This window comes from Coffea eugenioides, unplaced genomic scaffold (assembly GCF_003713205.1).
Source record: "Coffea eugenioides isolate CCC68of unplaced genomic scaffold, Ceug_1.0 ScVebR1_18;HRSCAF=85, whole genome shotgun sequence".
Classification (NCBI taxonomy): Eukaryota; Viridiplantae; Streptophyta; class Magnoliopsida; order Gentianales; family Rubiaceae; genus Coffea; species Coffea eugenioides.
The window spans coordinates 763125-787825 of record NW_020862338.1 but is presented as its reverse complement, the minus strand read 5'-3'; the positions used below and the strand labels follow the sequence as shown (position 1 = coordinate 787825).

The window sequence follows — 24701 nt, the reverse complement described above, 5'->3', positions numbered from 1 at the left end:
TTGAGTGATTATTTTATCTCTTCAGTATACATTAATTATTACTAAAACCCAAAATTTGGATTCTGCAATTAGTATCAGAGGCAAACTACAAGATTAGTCCTAAGCGTTTCCAATGTCAAAAAATTAAGGCATAGGGTTCGCTAAAAAATATTGAGTTGATTGAGTTAGGCATGAGGTTGGTCCTGAAATACGTAGTTGGTGAAGAATTCGACCATAAGATTGGTCTAGGAATTGTCAAATTGCTACAGATGTCATGATAGAAATTAGAGAAGAAATGGTTGTTAGATTGAAGGATTTGATTGGTTAATCAACTAGAAAAACCAAGAAAACTTGACGAAAGAGACATAAAAATTTTATTTAGCCATATGAATTGTTAAATAAAGGCAGAATTTTTAAAAAATTTGGTTGATGATTGACGGGTATTTTACATACGTGCAAGCTAAAAAATACCGAATTACACCCGTTCACTGCAAGTATACAGATCAACTAGTAGTTTAGGGTATATATCGGGTCGATCCCACAGGGAAGAGTGAACAATTACCGGTATTACTAAAGCTTCTCTATTATTTAGACTATCAACGAATTATAACAAATTTAACCTACTGAAATTATACAAGAATAACAAATAAAAGCTCCTTAGGTTGTGGTATCCCTAACTACTCATGCAAGTGCTATATTTGGATCATTGAATACTACATCTAGGCTAATTATGGTGTAATTTCCTTATGCATTTGAATCCTACTTTCGTAGTGAATCAATTATACTTATAACTAATCCATACCTATTCTCATGGTTATGAAATTAGCTACAAGTTCATTTCTTCAGTGAAATTACATGAAATAAATCACTAAAAACCACATAGGTGCACCTCTACTTTCGTGAGTGTACTCCCTATGTTTAGCACTTATTGAACTAATGTTAAATCTCAATTTCATTGCAGAAATAACACCTTAGATAATCACAATTAATGGTACCAGATTAATCATGATTTAAAGAGCTAAAGTGCTAAATAACTTGCTCAAATCATAGCAGTTAAATAGCCAAATGATAAACACTAACAATCATAGAAAGTTCAACCAAACCCAAGGCATAAACTTTAGAAACACATATTAAATATAAATTCCAGAACTTGCATATTAACTATATTTAAGAATCCAATACAAAAGATAAAGAGTTGGAGAAGAGATAACCCATGTCACTTGAGCTTCAACTTCTCTTTCTTCATCTCCATTTTCATCCTAATCTAGCCATTATACAAGAATGGATAAACTACACTTACTACACTAAGGAAATGGAAGAACTACATTTCTGCACTCTTCAAGCTTCTCCCGTATGTTTTTCCCCCTCTCAGACCACCCAAAATGTCTCTGCATATAAACTGCTTAAGAGCTCCATTTTTCCAAGTCAAATTCCACATTTTGATTCCCAAATCTCAACTTTGTTAGGATAGTCAATAACAAATGTTTTTGACTTGAAAATAAGCCACCTTGTCTGCCCTTTTGTCTTCTGAAGCATGTGCACCGAATTCTCTTGCAACTTATAGCTGGAAAGTGGTATGAACACAAGACAATTGACTGAGCAAATTGCAGAATTTCGGCCAGAAAACGCGCCTTTACAAAACGCGTCTACAACTCGCGTTTTGTGCACTCGCGTTTTCACTTTGTCCTTACTTCAACTGCGATTTTCTCCATGATGCAGGCCGAACTGGCTTTTGTGAAAAACACCAAAGTTGTAGATCTTTGAGTTAGCTTTCCAATGCGTCAAGAATCATCCAAATCGGAGCTTTGTAGACTGAGATATGATCAAAATACTAAACACTGGTCGGAACTCTGTTTTCCACTTTGGACAGCTGAGTTGAATTTCGGTATTTCAACTTTTGGACTATGAAAACGGCTGAATTGGACTTTGATGTCTTCATACCAAATGTAGATCTCTTTATTAGCTTTAAATTGGTGTAAAGATCACCTCAATCCGATCAGTGTAGCTCTAGATATAGTCAAAATACCAAAACGTGTCAGAGTTGTCAAACCTGACTTTTCTTGATTCAAATTGCATTTTTCCTTTTACACTTCATATTTTATTTTCACCACTTTAATTCATCTTCAATCATCCAAATATCTTCTCAATGCACTTCATTTGATGATTGAATCATTAAACCTACAAAATATGAAGTTTTTACCATAAAAATCCATAAAATGCAATGTTTAGCCATTTTAACATAAAATGTAGTTTTTTACCAAAACCTTAGTTATTTTAGTTATAAAACTAAATAATCAAACCAAAATTAACTAATAAAACATACTAAAAATACGTAAAATAAACCCTTGTCAAATACCCCCACACTTGAACCATTGCTTGTCCTCAAGCAATAAAAATACAAACCAACAATGATCCAAAATTTGAAAATAAATATATGTAGCATTTCAACTTCATTTCCTCAAAACAGAGTAAATAACCATTATGCAATTATTCAATTAAGTTCAAGTACTCATGATATCAAGTAAAGGAGAGCCAATTATACCATCATTATAACAAATTCAAATCGATTTTTCATCCTTACCTGATTTCACAAGCAAGCAACTCATATGGTCAATAATAATGCTTCCTAAACTCATGATCATCTTTTAATTCTGTTTAAAAAGATATTTATTAATATTACATATCTAAATATTACTTAAGACGTGAGAATGCCTTTTGACGCGAGGATCGACATTTTTAGATGAAAATTACCGGTTACTCAACACTTCACATACCCAAGTTGCTTTGCATACTCTTAATTCAAGTACCGTTTTACGCGAAAGTCGACATTTGTAGATGAAGACTCCCGGTTACTAAATACGAGAATCATTGGAGTAGAATAAATCTTATTTTCTCTCTTTTTTTTTTCTTTTTTCATTTTTTTTTTCTCTCTCTTTTTTTTTTTAAAGTAAAAATAATAAACATTCCCTCAAATGATTAATCATGAGAGGAGTGTTGCAATTACTGACCATATTTATCACTTAACTTATAAAATCAAATAAAGCGAAGAAATTTCATCAAATATGCAAAAAAAAAAATATAGGCATAATTTTCTCCACTTTAAAAGATATATTTTCCTACAAATGCAAAAATTATAATCGCATAATAGTCATTTCCAAGTTAAATGAGAAAAGAAGTTTCCAAATCATATATATTTATCTCAAATGTAGAAGAAATTTGAACTACTAATGGTATGAAACTTGTTACCCCTTGGATAAAATTGAAAAAAAATTTAAAAATTGTTGAGGCAAGTTTGCAATTTTGGACAAGATTTTGGAAAAATTTTGAATTTTAACACAAGTCCAATATTCGCAACTAATAAGTCAATCACATACAATATATATAATCTCAATTCTCCCCCCACACTTAACATACACATTGTCCTCAATGTGTAAAAAGGAAAATCAAGATAAAGAAAGTAATACTCCCCTATGTAATGATTGAATATGAAGCTTCAAAATCCATTGTCCGTGTAACTCCAACGCTTCATAAGTTCCATTGAATAACCATTAGTAATAATAATCGAAACATAGAAAATAAGAAACAAAAGTGATAACAAAGGCTTAATAAAACAAAACGGCGATCCGTAATTTCAAACCTTTGTTTTGGTGATGTACCTATATAAAATATACAATAAGCAACTCAAGGTACAAGAAAATATATGAGGAAAAGAAGAAAAAGAGAATCAAGGAATCTGCATTTTTTTTTTCTCCGAAAACGCGACTCATCAAAACGCGCCACCAAGCCGCGTTTTATGAAGTCGCGTTTCTTCACATATCTTGCAGGATCGAAAACGCGACTATGCTTAAAAACGCGACTTTGAGTCGCGTATTTGAAGTCGCGTTTTTGGTTTCTGAACAGGCTGGAAAACGCGACTTGGTAGAAAACGCGACTTCCTGTCGCGTTTTGAAGGCGCGTTTTCTTCAGTATAGGCGCAGAATCGAAAACGCGATTATGGAAAACGCGATTCTAAGGCGCGTTTTCAGCCCAAATGCGTTTTCTTCTGCGAAATTTTTGCAGAAAGCCAACTTTGAAAAATTACCATTTGTACCCCAATCACTCAAAATGCATCATAGATCATTTGTTTGCTAAAATTCTCAATGCATGCACATGTAAAATGATCAAAATATGCATTTTAATCCCTTCTAACAAATCAAAAACAACAATTACTCAAATTGAGGGGTTGAATTCCTTGATCAAATTTCGCCTTTTTCACCTCATTTGGTCACTTTTGCTTCCATTTCCAATACCTACAAATGAAAAATAACAAAATAATTCAAACATATACTTTAAACATAAAATCACCCCAAAATAACATAAACTTAAACAAACATTGGGTTGCCTCCCAATAAGCGCTTCTTTAAAGTCAATAGCTTGATTATTTCACCTTATTTTTCAAGGAGGCTTAGTTAACGAATAATCCACCATTTTAGGCCGTGGTGGATCATTAAAAGGTGGCTTTATCGCGAAAGCCACATAATCTAATGATGTGAGAAATGGAATTGACTTACCTATCTCAAGTGTTTCATAAATATTACCTTGAATATGCACCACTTGAGAATTCACCAAAGAAAATGTCATGAGAGTATCTTGGACAGCAATACCTTTAAAACATATACTTTCACTGCACTCCTCAAGAGGGGTGAAAAATGAGTCATTAAAACTCACCTCTTGAGGCTCAAAGTTAGTTTCAAAGGTATTATCATGTGAAATGGATATTTGTTCATTTAAACACAATTGAAATTTATCATTTTCATCCAAATATAATTCATTTTCACATACAACATTCCCACCATTCATGCTAGGATCATTTTGCAAATTATTAGAGGAAATAACTTCACACAATGCATGCAATTTCTCTTGTATTCTACTAAAGTGAGAAGTCAGTTCATCTATTCTTTCTTCAACCCTATCAAAACGGTTGGAAGTTGCATTAGCTAATTTTTCTAAAGCTAACTCCCAAGATGGCTTAGAATCATTAGCTACCATTTCAATTGCCAACTCCCAAGATGGTTTTGATTCATATTGGACACATTCAGGTTGGTAATCGTAAAAATATGAGGAATTATTATAAGTACATTGATTATTCCAACCATAAGCAGGAGAATTGCTCAAATTAGCACTATATCGATCAAAACAAGGATTGTAATGCTCTAATTCATCATAATAATCCATATTTTGTGCTTGTCTACATGTATTAGAAGCATGATAATCTCCACACAAGTCACAAATCACATGATAAGAATTAAAAACATTTGCATTCCTCCTTTGTTCAATTTCCTGCACAATTTTGTCCATTTGAACTTGTAGCATCATAACATCAAATTTAGCCTTTAAGCACCTTATACCATCTTCAAAAGACATACCTTCAGTAATTTCTTGGTTACCTCTGTTGAAGGAGCTTTGCACTAGGTAACCATCCATTGCCAATCTTTCATTTCTCAAGCTTTGTCCTCCCAGTTCACCTACCCTCCTCATTATCTAAAATTACTTTTAAACAATCTCAAAAGTAAGATTAGTTAAGAAGGATAGATTCCAAGACACAAACTAAAACAGAAAAAAAATAATAATAATAATAAAATTTGACTCAAAAAAAATGACATAAAACACACAAGATACAACAAAAACAACAAAAATAAGAAAAATTGTCTAAATTAATAAAGTTGCTCTTCACACCGATATTACCAAATCTTCCCCGGCAACGGCGCCAAAAACTTGACGGGTAATTTACATACGTGCAAGCTAAAAAATACCGAATTACACCCGTTCACTGCAAGTATACAGATCAACTAGTAGTTTAGGGTATATATCGGGTCGATCCCACAGGGAAGAGTGAAAAATTACCGGTATTACTAAAGCTTCTCTATTATTTAGACTATCAACGAATTATAGCAAATTTAACCTACTGAAATTATACAAGAATAACAAATAAAAGCTCCTTAGGTTGTGGTATCCCTAACTACTCATGCAAGTGCTATATTTGGATCATTGAGTACTACATCTAGGCTAATTATGGTGTAATTTCCTTATGCATTTGAATCCTACTTTCGTAGTGAATCAATTATACTTATAACTAATCCATACCTATTCTCATGGTTATGAAATTAGCTACAAATTCATTTCTTCAGTGAAATTACATGAAATGAATCACTAAAAACCACATAGGTGCACCTCTACTTTCGTGAGTGTACTCCCTATGTTTAGCACTTATTGAACTAATGTTAAATCTCAATTTTCATTGCAGAAATAACACCTTAGATAATCACAATTAATGGTACCAGATTAATCATGATTTAAAGAGCTAAAGTGCTAAATAACTTGCTCAAATCATAGCAGTTAAATAGCCAAATGATAAACACTAACAATCATAGAAAGTTCAACCAAACCCAAGGCATAAACTTTAGAAACACATATTAAATATAAATTCCAGAACTTGCATATTAACTATATTTAAGAATCCAATACAAAAGATAAAGAGTTGGAGAAGAGATAACCCATGTCACTTGAGCTTCAACTTCTCTTTCTTCATCTCCATTTTCATCCTAATCTAGCCATTATACAAGAATGGATAAACTACACTTACTACACTAAGGAAATGGAAGAACTACATTTCTGCACTCTTCAAGCTTCTCCCGTATGTTTTTCCCCCTCTCAGACCACCCAAAATGTCTCTGCATATAAACTGCTTAAGAGCTCCATTTTTCCAAGTCAAATTCCACATTTTGATTCCCAAATCTCAACTTTGTTAGGATAGTCAATAACAAATGTTTTTGACTTGAAAATAAGCCACCTTGTCTGCCCTTTTGTCTTCTGAAGCATGTGCACCGAATTCTCTTGCAACTTATAGCTGGAAAGTGGTATGAACACAAGAGAATTGACTGAGCAAATTGCAGAATTTCGGCCAGAAAACGCGCCTTTACAAAACGCGTCTACAACTCGCGTTTTGTGCACTCGCGTTTTCACTTTGTCCTTACTTCAACTGCGATTTTCTCCATGATGCAGGCCGAACTGGCTTTTGTGAAAAACACCAAAGTTGTAGATCTTTGAGTTAGCTTTCCAATGCGTCAAGAATCATCCAAATCGGAGCTTTGTAGACTGAGATATGATCAAAATACTAAACACTGGTCGGAACTCTGTTTTCCACTTTGGACAGCTGAGTTGAATTTCGGTATTTCAACTTTTGGACTATGAAAACGGCTGAATTGGACTTTGATGTCTTCATACCAAATGTAGATCTCTTTATTAGCTTTAAATTGGTGTAAAGATCACCTCAATCCGATCAGTGTAGCTCTAGATATAGTCAAAATACCAAAACGTGTCAGAGTTGTCAAACCTGACTTTTCTTGATTCAAATTGCATTTTTCCTTTTACACTTCATATTTTATTTTCACCACTTTAATTCATCTTCAATCATCCAAATATCTTCTCAATGCACTTCATTTGATGATTGAATCATTAAACCTACAAAATATGAAGTTTTTACCATAAAAATCCATAAAATGCAATGTTTAGCCATTTTAACATAAAATGTAGTTTTTTACCAAAACCTTAGTTATTTTAGTTATAAAACTAAATAATCAAACCAAAATTAACTAATAAAACATACTAAAAATACGTAAAATAAACCCTTGTCAAATACCCCCACACTTGAACCATTGCTTGTCCTCAAGCAATAAAAATACAAACCAACAATGATCCAAAATTTGAAAATAAATATATGTAGCATTTCAACTTCATTTCCTCAAAACAGAGTAAATAACCATTATGCAATTATTCAATTAAGTTCAAGTACTCATGATATCAAGTAAAGGAGAGCCAATTATACCATCATTATAACAAATTCAAATCGATTTTTCATCCTTACCTGATTTCACAAGCAAGCATCTCATATGGTCAATAATAATGCTTCCTAAACTCATGATCATCTTTTAATTCTGTTTAAAAAGATATTTATTAATATTACATATCTAAATATTACTTAAGACGTGAGAATGCCTTTTGACGCGAGGATCGACATTTTTAGATGAAAATTACCGGTTACTCAACACTTCACATACCCAAGTTGCTTTGCATACTCTTAATTCAAGTACCGTTTTACGCGAAAGTCGACATTTGTAGATGAAGACTCCCGGTTACTAAATACGAGAATCATTGGAGTAGAATAAATCTTATTTTCTCTCTTTTTTTTTTCTTTTTTCATTTTTTTTTTCTCTCTCTTTTTTTTTTTAAAGTAAAAATAATAAACATTCCCTCAAATGATTAATCATGAGAGGAGTGTTGCAATTACTGACCATATTTATCACTTAACTTATAAAATCAAATAAAGCGAAGAAATTTCATCAAATATGCAAAAAAAAAAATATAGGCATAATTTTCTCCACTTTAAAAGATATATTTTCCTACAAATGCAAAAATTATAATCGCATAATAGTCATTTCCAAGTTAAATGAGAAAAGAAGTTTCCAAATCATATATATTTATCTCAAATGTAGAAGAAATTTGAACTACTAATGGTATGAAACTTGTTACCCCTTGGATAAAATTGAAAAAAAATTTAAAAATTGTTGAGGCAAGTTTGCAATTTTGGACAAGATTTTGGAAAAATTTTGAATTTTAACACAAGTCCAATATTCGCAACTAATAAGTCAATCACATACAATATATATAATCTCAATTCTCCCCCCACACTTAACATACACATTGTCCTCAATGTGTAAAAAGGAAAATCAAGATAAAGAAAGTAATACTCCCCTATGTAATGATTGAATATGAAGCTTCAAAATCCATTGTCCGTGTAACTCCAACGCTTCATAAGTTCCATTGAATAACCATTAGTAATAATAATCGAAACATAGAAAATAAGAAACAAAAGTGATAACAAAGGCTTAATAAAACAAAACGGCGATCCGTAATTTCAAACCTTTGTTTTGGTGATGTACCTATATAAAATATACAATAAGCAATTCAAGGTACAAGAAAATATATGAGGAAAAGAAGAAAAAGAGAATCAAGGAATCTGCATTTTTTTTTCTCCGAAAACGCGACTCAAAAAACGCGCCACCAAGCCGCGTTTTGTGAAGTCGCGTTTCTTCACATATCTTGCAGGATCGAAAACGCGGCTATGCTTAAAAACGCGACTTCATATCGCGTTTCTGAAGGCGCGTTTTCAATTTTTGATCAGGCTGGAAAACGCGACTTGGTAGAAAACGCGACTTCCTATCGCGTTTTCAGGCGCGTTTTCTTCAGTATAGGCGCAGAATTGAAAACGCGATTATGGAAAACGCGATTCTAAGGCGCGTTTTCAGCCCAAATGCGTTTTCTTCTGCGAAATTTTTGCAGAAAGCCAACTTTGAAAAATTACCATTGGTATCCCAACACTCAAAATGCATCATAGATCATTTGTTTGTTAAAATACTCAATACATGCACATGTAAAATGATCAAAATATGCATTTTAACCCCTTCTAACAAATCAAAAACAACAATTACTCAAATTGAGGGGTTGAGTTCCTTGATCAAATTTCGCCTTTTTCACCTCATTTGGTCACTTTTGCTTCCATTTCCAATACCTACAAATGAAAAATAACAAAATAACTCAAACATATACTTTAAACATAAAATCACCCCAAAATAACATAAACTTAAACAAACATTGGGTTGCCTCCCAATAAGCGCTTCTTTAAAGTCAATAGCTTGATTATTTCACCTTATTTTTCAAGGAGGCTTAGTTAACGAATAATCCACCATTTTAGGCCGTGGTGGATCATTAAAAGGTGGCTTTATCGCGAAAGCCACATAATCTAATGATGTGAGAAATGGAATTGACTTACCTATCTCAAGTGTTTCATAAATATTACCTTGAATATGCACCACTTGAGAATTCACCAAAGAAAATGTCATGAGAGTATCTTGGACAGCAATACCTTTAAAACATATACTTTCACTGCACTCCTCAAGAGGGGTGAAAAATGAGTCATTAAAACTCACCTCTTGAGGCTCAAAGTTAGTTTCAAAGGTATTATCATGTGAAATGGATATTTGTTCATTTAAACACAATTGAAATTTATCATTTTCATCCAAATATAATTCATTTTCACATACAACATTCCCACCATTCATGCTAGGATCATTTTGCAAATTATTAGAGGAAATAACTTCACACAATGCATGCAATTTCTCTTGTATTCTACTAAAGTGAGAAGTCAGTTCATCTATTCTTTCTTCAACCCTATCAAAACGGTTGGAAGTTGCATTAGCTAATTTTTCTAAAGCTAACTCCCAAGATGGCTTAGAATCATTAGCTACCATTTCAATTGCCAACTCCCAAGATGGTTTTGATTCATATTGGACACATTCAGGTTGGTAATCGTAAAAATATGAGGAATTATTATAAGTACATTGATTATTCCAACCATAAGCAGGAGAATTGCTCAAATTAGCACTATATCGATCAAAACAAGGATTGTAATGCTCTAATTCATCATAATAATCCATATTTTGTGCTTGTCTACATGTATTAGAAGCATGATAATCTCCACACAAGTCACAAATCACATGATAAGAATTAAAAACATTTGCATTCCTCCTTTGTTCAATTTCCTGCACAATTTTGTCCATTTGAACTTGTAGCATCATAACATCAAATTTAGCCTTTAAGCACCTTATACCATCTTCAAAAGACATACCTTCAGTAATTTCTTGGTTACCTCTGTTGAATGAGCTTTGCACTAGATAACCATCCATTGCCAATCTTTCATTTCTCAAGCTTTGTCCTCCCAGTTCACCTACCCTCCTCATTATCTAAAATTACTTTTAAACAATCTCAAAAGTAAGATTAGTTAAGAAGGATAGATTCCAAGACACAAACTAAAACAGAAAAAAAATAATAATAATAATAAAATTTGACTCAAAAAAAATGACATAAAACACACAAGATACAACAAAAACAACAAAAATAAGAAAAATTGTCTAAATTAATAAAGTTGCTCTTCACACCGATATTACCAAATCTTCCCCGGCAACGGCGCCAAAAACTTGACGGGTAATTTACATACGTGCAAGCTAAAAAATACCGAATTACACCCGTTCACTGCAAGTATACAGATCAACTAGTAGTTTAGGGTATATATCGGGTCGATCCCACAGGGAAGAGTGAAAAATTACCGGTATTACTAAAGCTTCTCTATTATTTAGACTATCAACGAATTATAGCAAATTTAACCTACTGAAATTATACAAGAATAACAAATAAAAGCTCCTTAGGTTGTGGTATCCCTAACTACTCATGCAAGTGCTATATTTGGATCATTGAGTACTACATCTAGGCTAATTATGGTGTAATTTCCTTATGCATTTGAATCCTACTTTCGTAGTGAATCAATTATACTTATAACTAATCCATACCTATTCTCATGGTTATGAAATTAGCTACAAATTCATTTCTTCAGTGAAATTACATGAAATGAATCACTAAAAACCACATAGGTGCACCTCTACTTTCGTGAGTGTACTCCCTATGTTTAGCACTTATTGAACTAATGTTAAATCTCAATTTTCATTGCAGAAATAACACCTTAGATAATCACAATTAATGGTACCAGATTAATCATGATTTAAAGAGCTAAAGTGCTAAATAACTTGCTCAAATCATAGCAGTTAAATAGCCAAATGATAAACACTAACAATCATAGAAAGTTCAACCAAACCCAAGGCATAAACTTTAGAAACACATATTAAATATAAATTCCAGAACTTGCATATTAACTATATTTAAGAATCCAATACAAAAGATAAAGAGTTGGAGAAGAGATAACCCATGTCACTTGAGCTTCAACTTCTCTTTCTTCATCTCCATTTTCATCCTAATCTAGCCATTATACAAGAATGGATAAACTACACTTACTACACTAAGGAAATGGAAGAACTACATTTCTGCACTCTTCAAGCTTCTCCCGTATGTTTTTCCCCCTCTCAGACCACCCAAAATGTCTCTGCATATAAACTGCTTAAGAGCTCCATTTTTCCAAGTCAAATTCCACATTTTGATTCCCAAATCTCAACTTTGTTAGGATAGTCAATAACAAATGTTTTTGACTTGAAAATAAGCCACCTTGTCTGCCCTTTTGTCTTCTGAAGCATGTGCACCGAATTCTCTTGCAACTTATAGCTGGAAAGTGGTATGAACACAAGACAATTGACTGAGCAAATTGCAGAATTTCGGCCAGAAAACGCGCCTTTACAAAACGCGTCTACAACTCACGTTTTCACTTTGTCCTTACTTCAACTGCGATTTTCTCCATGATGCAGGCCGAACTGGCTTTTGTGTAAAACACCAAAGTTGTAGATCTTTGAGTTAGCTTTCCAATGCGTCAAGAATCATCCAAATCGGAGCTTTGTAGACTGAGATATGATCAAAATACTAAACACTGGTCGGAACTCTGTTTTCCACTTTGGACAGCTGAGTTGAATTTCGGTATTTCAACTTTTGGACTATGAAAACGGCTGAATTGGACTTTGATGTCTTCATACCAAATGTAGATCTCTTTATTAGCTTTAAATTGGTGTAAAGATCACCTCAATCCGATCAGTGTAGCTCTAGATATAGTCAAAATACCAAAACGTGTCAGAGTTGTCAAACCTGACTTTTCTTGATTCAAATTGCATTTTTCCTTTTACACTTCATATTTTATTTTCACCACTTTAATTCATCTTCAATCATCCAAATATCTTCTCAATGCACTTCATTTGATGATTGAATCATTAAACCTACAAAATATGAAGTTTTTACCATAAAAATCCATAAAATGCAATGTTTAGCCATTTTAACATAAAATGTAGTTTTTTACCAAAACCTTAGTTATTTTAGTTATAAAACTAAATAATCAAACCAAAATTAACTAATAAAACATACTAAAAATACGTAAAATAAACCCTTGTCAATGATGAAAAGTTTTCTATTTTGACTCCTATAATCACAAATAGATACATATTTTAGTTGAATTTTATAAGTGAAAAAATATCTAGAGTTGATTGATAGTGTGAAGTTCTTTTTCCTAATTATGGCGGTGGAATTTTTCAATTATTTGGTGGTGATAATTTTGCTAAGAAAGCAGTCTATGATATTCTATGTTTCAGCACTTATATTGATGGTAAATATGGTGACTCTAAAGATGAATGAATTTATATGACTGAGTATTTTGATCAAGAAAAAATTGCTGAAAAATTATTTGCAAAATACAAAGTTGATAAAATAAACCAAGTCTAGAAGAACCCCTTTATTTATTTACTAGATTTATTGGAGTGAGGTTTTTAGTAGTTATGTTATTTAGGAGTTTGTGTCTTATTTGGTAATTTCTTATGCAAGTGAATTCTTATTTTACAAGTCTCAATAAGTTATAAGTAGGATATTAGTTGAGGTATTTTCTTAAGAGAATCCAAAAGGGTCGATAAGGTTTTATTGTGGTGTGATTTTCTCCCATTGTTTGAGATTTTAATAATAGTGTGTATTATTTATTTTCTTTTCTTCCACCTAAATATTTTGAGTGATTATTTTATCCCTTCAATTCTATAATCCTGAATGCACTAATTATTATTAGAACCTTAAATTTGGATTCTACAAAAGCTATTAGAAAACTATAAAGAGGAGATTTGAAGTGTCAAAAACTTGCTCATGCTGTTCAAGGTGTTAGGTGTTATAGTTTATTTCTAAGAGTGTCAAGGATATTGGTCAATGATTTGAATCATTTTAACGAAGGAGCATTTTAAACCAACATGTGTCAATTTGTATTATCAAGTCATCTCATCTCCCTTTCCCATCGTTATCCTTAATCAAAATAAGAGACTGAAATACTACCATTTTCAACACAGAAATGTTAATTTAATACTTGGATTAATTTCACATACCTCCCTTGAGGTTTTTAACAATTGCAGAAAACTCTTCTCAAGTTCTAAAAATTACACTTACCTCCCTATTTTCACTATTTAAGTAACATTCTTGAAGCAAATGTGTTTATATAGAGAAGAAATGGTCCAAAAAATGGTCCTCGATCTACTCATTTACAGCTAAACAATCTCCAAATTCGTCCCTCACAAGAAGTGAAATAATGAAGTTGAAACAAAGTTATGCACGTTGAAGCTGCAGAGTTTTACTAGAATCCCTCCAAGCAATCCCTCCAAAAATTGGCTGGATTCCTCCCGTATTTTTCTTCAAATTTTAATTCTTCAATCCAACTCACTGCCTCAAATGTCTCCAATGAATCCCTTCAAAAATTGGTGGAGGGATTCGAGTCGACTGTCGTTTTCAACATTTCTTCATTTTTCTTCTTCTAGTGATTTGAACCACATTTGAAGCTCATCATCCTTGCAAACTTTAGAACTTCAATCATCATAATGTAAGCTTATTTCTTGTCCAAAATGAAGTCCATTTTCAACTTTACAAAAAATATAAAAAAATGTACAAGTAAAAGGGACAAATTCTCAATTAAGTATTAGATTGCATTTAGAACCAATTCCGGCAAATTTTGACCATTTCTTCATATAATATTACAAAAGTGACTAAAAGTAATATAAAATATCATTTAAATATAACACAAAATAGTCACTTATCAATCAACAATAGAAAAATCCCATGAAACTTTAGAGGAAGACGACCAAGACAACGGGCCATAGGTATTTGTAGAATCCAAAGCAAAGGTAATTTTTTTTTTTAACTAGCAAAGAGGTAACACTAATCATTCAAATAATGAGCAACTAAAAAGAATTATTCTATACATAATATTCAATGCCATAATTGAGAAAAATTTAGTCATTATTAATATAAGTGTTGTTCTAGTAATTTAATAGAGATATGCATGCTAAATGGGTAGAAAATAATAGTAAACAAGAGGAGAATCTTATTTTCTAGCTCTAAAGTTGAAGAACATAAATGAATAATTATTTTTTGGGTAAAATACCCAAAAACTCCTTATGGTTTGCTAAACGTTCAATTTAACTCATTCTGATTTGAAAACCTATACTATAACTCCCAGTGGTTTCAATTAAATTGAAAATTGGATCGAAAGCATCCTATCTAATGGTTATAGGTGAAATGTTAATATTGCTCCTATATAAATGAACTCTCTATAGTTTATCGAATATTCAATTTAACTCTCCCTGATTTGAAAAATTACATTATGACGTCCTTATTGTTTCGACTAAATTGAAAATTGAATAGAAAGCATCTCACATAAGGTAGGGGTAATATTGATATTTCACATACAACCGTTAGATTTGATGCTTTCTATCCAATTTTTAATTTAGTCGAAACCACAATGAGTTATAGTGTAGGTTTCCAAACCACAAGAAATTAAATTGAACATTTGTCAAACCACAGGGAGTTTTTTTGATATTTTACCCTTGTTTTTTAGACTAGGTTGTAGCAAATAGCAACAATATGGATTCAAGGATATGTTTACTCAAACTAAAGAAAGGGTGCCATATTCTTATAAAAGAAAAGTTGGTAATTCTTTGGACTTTTGGACAGATTCATTAGTAAGATCAATACAAATGCTCAAAATGTTCACTTGAAAACTCATGAAATCCATTTGTTATACACTAGGATGCTAGTCTTTAATCTCCTATCTTCAGTTGCATGACCAAAGAAAATTTGAATTTATGCAATTGAAACTTTTCCAATAGATATGAGAAAAGAAAAGACAATTTAAAGCAATAGCAAACAAAAACTGCTACTAATTTAATAGAACAATTGTGTATTTAATCCAAAAAGCAAAATGCAGCATTTGAAGCTTGAATGATGTCCAAATGCATCCAGGTCAGACCATCATGTCTTTCTCTGCACTAACTTTTGATAGCATGTAACAGTCAAACATAAGATTGACTAATAGAAGGATTAAAGTAGCACAAAAATAGAGGATGTTTAATTACCAATTATTTGAAAATTTTATTTATATACACTATAACATTTTTTGTAGTGTGCATGATATATTTGAGATAAAATTGTAGTTGAAAAAGATAAAAAAGGGATCGAAAATATGTTTACAATGTAAGTCAAAGAATTTTTTTTCATATAATGAGGTATCTAAATACTTACCAAAATACTGAAATGTTAGGGGGATTACAACATTTAATTCCTCAAGTAACACATAATTAACATATATCTCAAGCATCTTATAATTTTTCTTGACAAAAATCTTTGTATTCCAAATTCATTGATCAAGCACCAATCTCGGTGTTTCCAATTCTAAAATCCAACCCTTGATCTTTCAACTTCTTTGAACTCTCTCATTTATTCAACACTAATAGATAGAATACAAAAATCGAGAAACAAAGAGCCCTGTATGTAGATTTTGTGACCCCTTCATATCATAAGTTTAGGCTTAATGATTTTCGAAGGCTTATGCAAGAAGAATTCGAAATGAGTAAGAACATTATGCAGGAAGGGTTCGAAGGTTTATGCAGGAAGAATGATTATGCATAGTACCTAAGGAGCACCATTAGAAAATTGTATAGTAATTTATAGTTAAACAAGCTTTCAATTATAGAGCATCTCCTAATTTATCTTTTTCTCCTTTGATTTCTTTCAATCACTACATGCCCAATTTTGCAAACGATAGTGCTTGAAAAATTTAAGTTTATGCAAAGATTTTTTCTCCACCTAATTTATAAAGAACTACTTCTAGTGACAGGAATTAGAAAAATTATATAAGGCTTAATAGCCTGGCGCGAGGGTTGTAGGGGCCCTGACTATGGTATTCCTTTAGCCCTCCAAGTACACTACTTTTAGTGGGACATTTCACATTTCTTCAAAAAATTGTTAGGACCTCCCAGAGTTCAACCTAAAATTCACGGTAATCAAACAGTAAAAGCCACTAAATTGAACCCACCAAATCTAATATCAGAAACCTCCCTTGAGGTTTCGCTTAATATCACTTGGTACCTATGAGATTTTAGAAATATAACTTATCTCCACTAGTAATTATAAAATGACTATAATAACCCTCACTTGACACATAATTTACAATATATTGTATAAATGGAACTCAAAAATTTTAAAAAAATGAGAGTCACTTTCTTTTTTTTTCTCCCTTTTCCCCATCATTCTCTCTCACTCATATTTTTTGAATGATTATGCAAATCTTTTATTTCTAGATTATAATAAATTAAATTTTGTTTATCTTTTACTTTTTGTGATTGTGATAAAGTGGGGTATGATTTATTTGCTTATTTTGAGTTGATTTGTATAATGATTGGCATTGTTTAATGGTTTGAGTAAGGGCTGAGAAGATGTTAAAAAAAATATAAATTCATAAGAAATTAGTTTTGAGCATATAGAATTAAATTGATGCAAGTGTGTTTCTTTTCAAATATCTTTTTTATTTTTCAAATTTATATTCTTATGTGGTATAGCATTGTGATGTGGTAGTACTACAAGATATTGTATTTGAGGTGATGGTTTTCTTGAAGTGAACAAAGTGGTTTAGGAATATTTTTTATTTAGCAAGTGAAAGGGTAGTTTAGGTTTTTTAAAAATTTTGTTACACAAATAATAAAAAGTAAGGGAGGTAATTGATATTTTTAAAACCTTAGGAGCGTCAAGTTATATTAAGAGAAACCTCAGAGGTGGTTTATGATATTATCCCATCTTACATATCTTATACACTATCATAATAATTTCCTATATATCATACTAGTTGAGAACAAATTCATATGTCCATGGTAAGGACTCTGGTAACACTAGCTAGTAAAAAAAATGGATTTTCGGTTATACTTGAAATGTGTAACTGATTGAAGACTTGAGCATAAATATGATTTCCAAAAAATGTTCAAGTTTCAAAAAAAACAGGCTAGAAATAAGAATTGGCATATTTATTTAAACTAAAAACTTGCCATTAAATTTGATGACATTACATAACCCTTATCAAAGGTATAGTGTAGGTGTGAGAACCAAACAGGGCCATGCTATCCAAATGCGGCTAAGTCAGACCATCATGTCTTCCTCCGCTTTGTCTTTGCCACACAGATGCTCGTTCACCACCACCACCTCATTCGCCCAATCCAACCGTACATATTCTTCTTCAACACCAGCCTGATCGCCCAAGCCATTGCTTTGTATTCCAAAATGATGAAGAGTTCCAGTCAGCACCAGCCTGATCCTTACACTTACTCATCTGTTCTGAAAGCTTGCGCCGAAACCAGAGGGCTCAGAATAGGTAAAGCAGTTCTTTGTCATATTTTGAGGTCGGGTATATACGCTGGTAGGATTGTCTATAACTCTCTTTTGAATATGTATGCCACTTGCCTGAGCAGTTTTGATGCTTTATATAGCTGTGACTTGGTGAAAAGGGTGTTTAGTACTATGCCTAAAAGAAATGCGGTTGCTTGGAACACCATGATTTCTTGGTATTTGAAAACAGAGAGACCTGTTGAAGGGCCAGTCCATTTTGTGATGATGTTGAAAATGGGTATAAAACCGACTCCTGTTAGTTTTGTTAATGTGTTTCCGGCCACTTCTAGAGTGATGGATGTTCAAATTGCTCATGTTCTTTATGGCATGGTTATTAAATTTGGGGATGAGTATGTTAATGATTTGTTTGTCGTGAGTTCAGCAATATATATGTATGCTGAGCTCAGTTGCGTTGCTGATGCTAGGAGGATTTTTGACCATTGCTTGGAGAGGAATATAGAGATTTGGAACTCTCTCATTGGTGGATGTGTTCAGAATAATTGTGCCATTGAAGCACTTCATCTTTTTCTCGAAGCACTAGAGGCACAAGATGATGTTGGAGTTGATGATGTGACTTTTCTTTCAGCGTTAACTGCAACATCACAATTGCAGAGTCTAGGTTTTGCTCAGCAGCTACACGCATCCTTGATTAAGAATTCATTGGTATCACATGCTATCCTTCAAAATGCCATTGTGTCCACGTATTCGAAGTGCAATAGCATTAGTGAATCATTTCGAGTTTTTAATGGAATGCAAGAAAGAGATATTGTTTCTTGGAATACAATGGTTTCTGCACTAGTACAGAATGGAATGGATGTTGAGGGATTGATGCTTGTGCACGAGATGCAATCTCAAAAATTTATGATTGATGGTGTAACTATCGCTGCTGTACTTTCTGCAGCATCAAATTTAAGAAATCTGGATATTGGAAAACAGACCCATGCTTACTTGATCAGGCATAGAATTCAATTTGAAGGGATGAATACTTATCTAATAGATATGTATGCTAAATCTGGTATGATGAAAGCTGCACAAGCAGTGTTCAATATGAACTGCTCAAAGGATAGAGACCCAGCCATGTGGAATGCTATGATTTCAGCAAATACCCATAATGGGTTAATTGAGAAATCTTTTGCTGTCCTTAGGCAGATGCTTGAGCTGGATCTCACTCCAACTGCTGTCACATTGGCATCAATTCTCCCTGCATGCAGTCAGTCGGGAAGTTTAGCTCTGGGTAAGGCAATTCATGGTTTTGCTATTCGCAACTTTCTGGATGATAATGTCTTTGTGGGCTCTGCCCTGGTGGACATGTACTCAAAATCAGGTGCAATCCACTATGCAGAAAGTGTTTTTGAAAAGTCACCCAATAAAAATTCTATTACTTATACTAACATGATAGTGGGTTATGGCCAACATGGGATGGGTGACAAAGCTATCTTGCTTTTTAATGCCTGGAGGGGAAGTGGATTCCAAGACGGAGTTCCCTTCCTAGCAGCCTTGTCTGCATGCAGTTATTCAGGATTGATTACTGAAGGTCTTCAAATTTTTGAGTCAATGAGAGATCATGAGGTGCAGCCCTCTCTGGAGCACTATGCTTGTGTAGTGGACATGTTAGGACGAGTTGGTAGAGTGGTTGAAGCATACATGTTTGCTGATGAAATAGATGAGGAGTGTAATGTTCTGGGAATCTGGGGTTCACTTCTTGCTGCTTGTCGAATACATAAAAATTTTGAATTGGGAAAAGTTGTTGCTGACAAGTTGCTTGCCTTGGCCGGAGGAGATAAGACGACAGGTTACCATGTGCTACTTTCAAATATTTATGCAGCCGAAGGAAACTGGGAATATGTAAATAGGGTGAGAAGAGGAATGAGGGAAAAAGGTCTGACAAAAGAGGTAGGGTGCAGTTGGATTAACATTTCTGGTATAGCACACTGTTTTGCATCTAAAGATGAAGCCCATCCTGTCTGTTGTGAGATACATGAAATGTTAGGGTATTTGAGCACCAATATGAAGGATGCTGGTTATAGTGCTTCTTTGAGATGGCAAGAAGTTTGGATCTCAGAATTTGGGGAGTGAATATTTATACTGTATTCAATGCAACAGGATCGCATAATTGGAAGAAAATTCATGTGATTATGTAGTCACCAGTTCGGGTTGGGCAGCATAAGGCATTGCCAAATAAGGTTTTTCAGAATTTGTGGTTTTCTCTGCAGAAAGGTAAGCTGATACTGTTGCACTATCAATTCTCCCTGTTGCACTGAGAATTTGCACTGACCGGGCAGGGAGACCCCCGAACAGCTCAGCGAAGGTCGAAGATCTAATTCAAGGCATCTCAACAAATCTCCACCTTGACTTGAATCTTCCCCGAATAAGATGTAACAGATGCACTAATGAAGTGCTAGATGTACTCAGAGAATTATGTCTAAGTACCATCAGAATGCCCATAAAGGGCCATCAGAAACTTAGGACATTTAGCAAATCCAAACAATGTTTGAACTTGCTATGAGGAACCGGCTTGGTGAACATATCAGCAGGATTGTCAGCAGTGCCAATTTTCTTCACCTTGATCCTTGTCTCAGATCTCAAGAAGTGATATCGGACATCAATGTGTTTAGTCCTCTCATGATGAACTTGATCCTTGGCTAGACATATTGCACTGAGACTATCACAATATATATTAGCCTGACCCTGATGTAGGCCAAGATCTCCAACCAGCCCCTTTAACCAAATTCCCTTTTTAGCAGCCTCCGTCAGTGCCATATACTCTGCCTCAGTAGTGGACAGAGTCACTGTAGGTTGTAGAGTTGCTTTCCAATTAATTACAAAATGCCCAAGAGTGAAAACATAACCAGTCATCGACCTCCTACTATCAACATCTCCAGCATAATTAGAATCTGAATAGCCTGTAACCAAACACTCTGTATCACCTCCATAGATGAGACCAACATCAGATGTACCCCTCAAGTACCGAAAAATTCGCTTCACGGCCAGCCAGTGCTCCTTCCTAGGATTAGCCATAAATCTGCTAACAACACTGACTGCATGTGTCAGATCAGTCAAGTGCAGACCATGGCATACATCAAACTACCCACTGCACTAGAATAGGGAACCTTAGCCATATACTCTATCTCGGCTTCTGACTGTGGTGCGAGTGTAACTGATAGTTGAGCATTCGCTGCACTCGGAGTATTCAAGGGCTTTGCTGTAGACATGCCAAATCTGGATAGTACTTTCTCAATATAGCTCTTCTGTGATAAGAAAAGCTTCTTCTGACTTCTATCCCTGAAAATCTCCATTCCTAGAATTTTCTGTGCTGCACCCAAGTCTTTCATCTCAAACTCTGCACTGAGAAGACTTTTCAACTTCTGTATATCAGCTTTATTCCTCGCAGCTATGAGCATATCATCTACATACAGAATCAAATAGATCATCGAACCATCTTCAAGTTTGTTGTGATATACACAACAATCATACTGATTTCTGTTGTAGCCTAACTCAATCATGTAGCCGTCAAATCTTTTATACCAATGCCTTGGGAACTGCTTTAATCTATACAAGGATTTCTTCAACTTGCATACATAGTATTCTTTTCCTGGAACATGGAATCCATCTGGCTGAGTCATATAAATCTCTTCATCTAACTCTCCATGTAGGAAAGCTGTCTTCACGTCTAGCTGCTCAAGTTCTAAGTCTTGATGTGCAACCATTGCTAGTAGCACCCTGATAGAAGTGTGTCTGACCACTAGTGAGAAAATCTCATTGTAGTCTACTCCTTCTCTTTGAGTGAACCCTCTTGCAACAACACGTGCTTTATACTTGATGCCCTCAGCTGGAGAAATTCCTTCCTTCCTTTTAAAGATCCATTTGCAAGTCACAACCTTTCTCTCTGCTGGTCGTTTGACCAATTCTCAAGTGTCGTTCTTGTGTAACGACTCCATTTCATCACCCATTGCAGCAAGCCATTGAGCTGACTCACTGCCTGAAATAGCTTCTCTATAGGTAGAGGGCTCAGGAGAATCCACCTCCTCAGCAACCTGAAATGCATAACCTACAAAATCCCGATACCTGCTGGGAGCTTGTACTCCCACTCTCCTCGCACGATCATAAGCAATACCATGCTGCTGAGTTTCTGACGCAGTATGGGATATAGGTGCCAACCTTTCTGCTGTTGTAGGTTCTGGAGACTCTACTTCTGCAGGAGGTTCCGTTTCAAAGGATAACTGTTGATGATCACCAAATTGCTGCTGTGATTCAAAACCATTTTGAATGATTTGTATCTCCACCTGTTTATCAACACCTGCATTTTCTTCAACAACAGTCTTCACAAGGGGGTTAAGTGTAGAGTTTTCATCAAAAATTACACTTCTACTAAGTATAACTTTCTTTTCTGAGGGTGACCAGATTCTATACCCTTTAACCCCGTCTCCATATCCCAGAAACACTCCCTTTTTAGCCCTTGGTTCTAGTTTGCCCTCACTGACATGATAATACGCAGTACAACCAAAAGCCTTCAAATTTGAGTAAGTAGGGGACATACCAGACCACACTTCATAAGGTATCTTGCAGTCTATACCTGTATAGGTGCACGATTGATCAAGAAGCAGGTTGTGCTCACTGCTTCCGCCCAAAACCTCCTTGGCAACTCAGCATTGAAGAGCATACACTGTGCTCTCTCTAGAAGTGTCTGATTCATGCGTTCTGCAACACCGTTTTATTGTGGTGTGTGTCGAACTGTGTGATGCCGATCAATTCCTTCATCTTTGCAGAACTCATCGAATTCCTTTGAACAGAATTCTAGACCATTATCAGTTCTCAGCCTTTTGATCTTCTTTCCAGTTTGATTCTCCACTAAGGCCTTCCACTGCTTGAAGTTCTTGAAAGCCTCACCTTTTTTCTTCATAACGATTACCCAAGTCATCCTTGAATAATCATCAATCATGGATAAAAAATACCGACAGCCTCCCAAAAACTCAACTCGTGAAGGACCCCAACAGTCAGAATGGATGTAATCAAGTGTGCCTTTTGTCCTGTGAATCGCCTTCCCAAACTTTCTGCGATATAGTTTACCGAAAGTACAATGTTCACAGAATCCAAGATCGTGACCTTGTGGCCTTCTAGAAGATCACGTTTAGACAGAATCTGCATCCCCCTTTCGCTCATATGACCAAGCCTAATGTGCCACAGTTTGGTCATATCAGACCTGCGATCTTCAGAAGATGCAACAGCAGCAACGGCAGAACCTGTTAGCGTAGAACCTTGTAAGATATACAGGGTGCCATGCTTAACTCCTTTGAGAACCATTAATGAACCTTTGCTGATGCACAACTCTCCACTTCCTCTGCTGAACCTGAAACCCTTACTGTCAAGAGTACTAAGTGATATCAGATTCTTCGTCATTTTGAGGATGTGCCTGACTTCATTCAGTGTGGCAATTTTTCCAGTATGTGTCCTGATCTTAATCGAATCGATTCCAACAGCCTTGCAGACAGCGTTATTAGCCATCACGATATTTTTGCCATCTATCTGCTCATCTGTTGTAAACCATTCCCTATTTGGACATATGTGATAGGACGCCCCAGAATCAAGAACCCACACATCAGAGTGATGTGTTGGTTCGTTTGCAATTAGGGCCAGGTCTTCTTCTGAATTTTTCGCTTCCTTTTCTGCGACTGAAGCTGAAGCGTGTTGTTTTTCCTACTGTTTCTTCTTCTTGGGACAATCAGATTTCTAATGACCCTTTTCCTTACAATAGTTACAGACATCATCTGGCTTGGGACCTTTAGAAAACTGCTTCTTGTTTTCGGACTTCTTTTTTCCCAATTTTCCTTTACCACTGCTGACAACTAGCCCAGCAGCCTGATTATCTGTAACATTACCAGCCGCCTTATGGCGCAACTTTCTACTATGCAGTGCTGATCTTACTTCTTCTAAAGTCACTGTATCTTTACCGCTAATAAAAGACTGAACAAAATTCTCATACGATAACGGTAGAGACACTAACAGAATCAACGCGGCATCCTCATCCTCAATTTTAACATCAATATTACGCAACTCAAGAATAATCGTATTTAATTTATCTAAATGTTCTCGAAGAGGAGTACCTTCCTGCATACGCAGACTGAACAGACGTTGCTTTAGGAGCAACTTGTTGGTTAAAGACTTCGTCATATACAGACTTTCAGGTTTAACCCACAAACCCGCAGCAGTTTCTTCACCGGCGACCTGAGTGATGACATCATCTGCCAGGCACAGCATGATTGTTGAGTGAGCCTTTTCCTCCAGGCTCATCGACTCTTCATCAACGGAATCCGATTTCTTCTTCGTCAGCGGACTCCACAGATCCTGTTGCTTTAACAGAGCCCGCATCTTGATCTGCCATAAACTGAAACTATTTCTCCCGGTGAACTTGTCGATCTTGATGTTCAAAGCAGACATGTTGTTGCGTGATCTGAGCCCTAGGATAA

At 34.6% G+C, this 24701-nt stretch overlaps 1 protein-coding gene across 1 annotated transcript; it reads left to right on the top strand.

Annotated features, from left to right (window-relative positions):
- Window positions 1-18033: 18033 nt before the first annotated feature.
- LOC113756013 (pentatricopeptide repeat-containing protein At3g22150, chloroplastic-like) lies at window positions 18034-20332 on the top strand. The gene has a single exon (XM_027299839.1). It carries the CDS (start codon window positions 18034-18036, stop codon window positions 20311-20313), a length of 2280 nt encoding a protein of 759 aa, XP_027155640.1. The 3' UTR covers window positions 20314-20332.
- Window positions 20333-24701: the final 4369 nt, after the last annotated feature.

Bases quoted from the DNA above. Each gene is read 5' to 3' on its own strand.
- LOC113756013 (XM_027299839.1), top strand. From the start codon at position 18,034: ATGCTCGTTCACCACCACCACCTCATTCGCCCAATCCAACCGTACATA.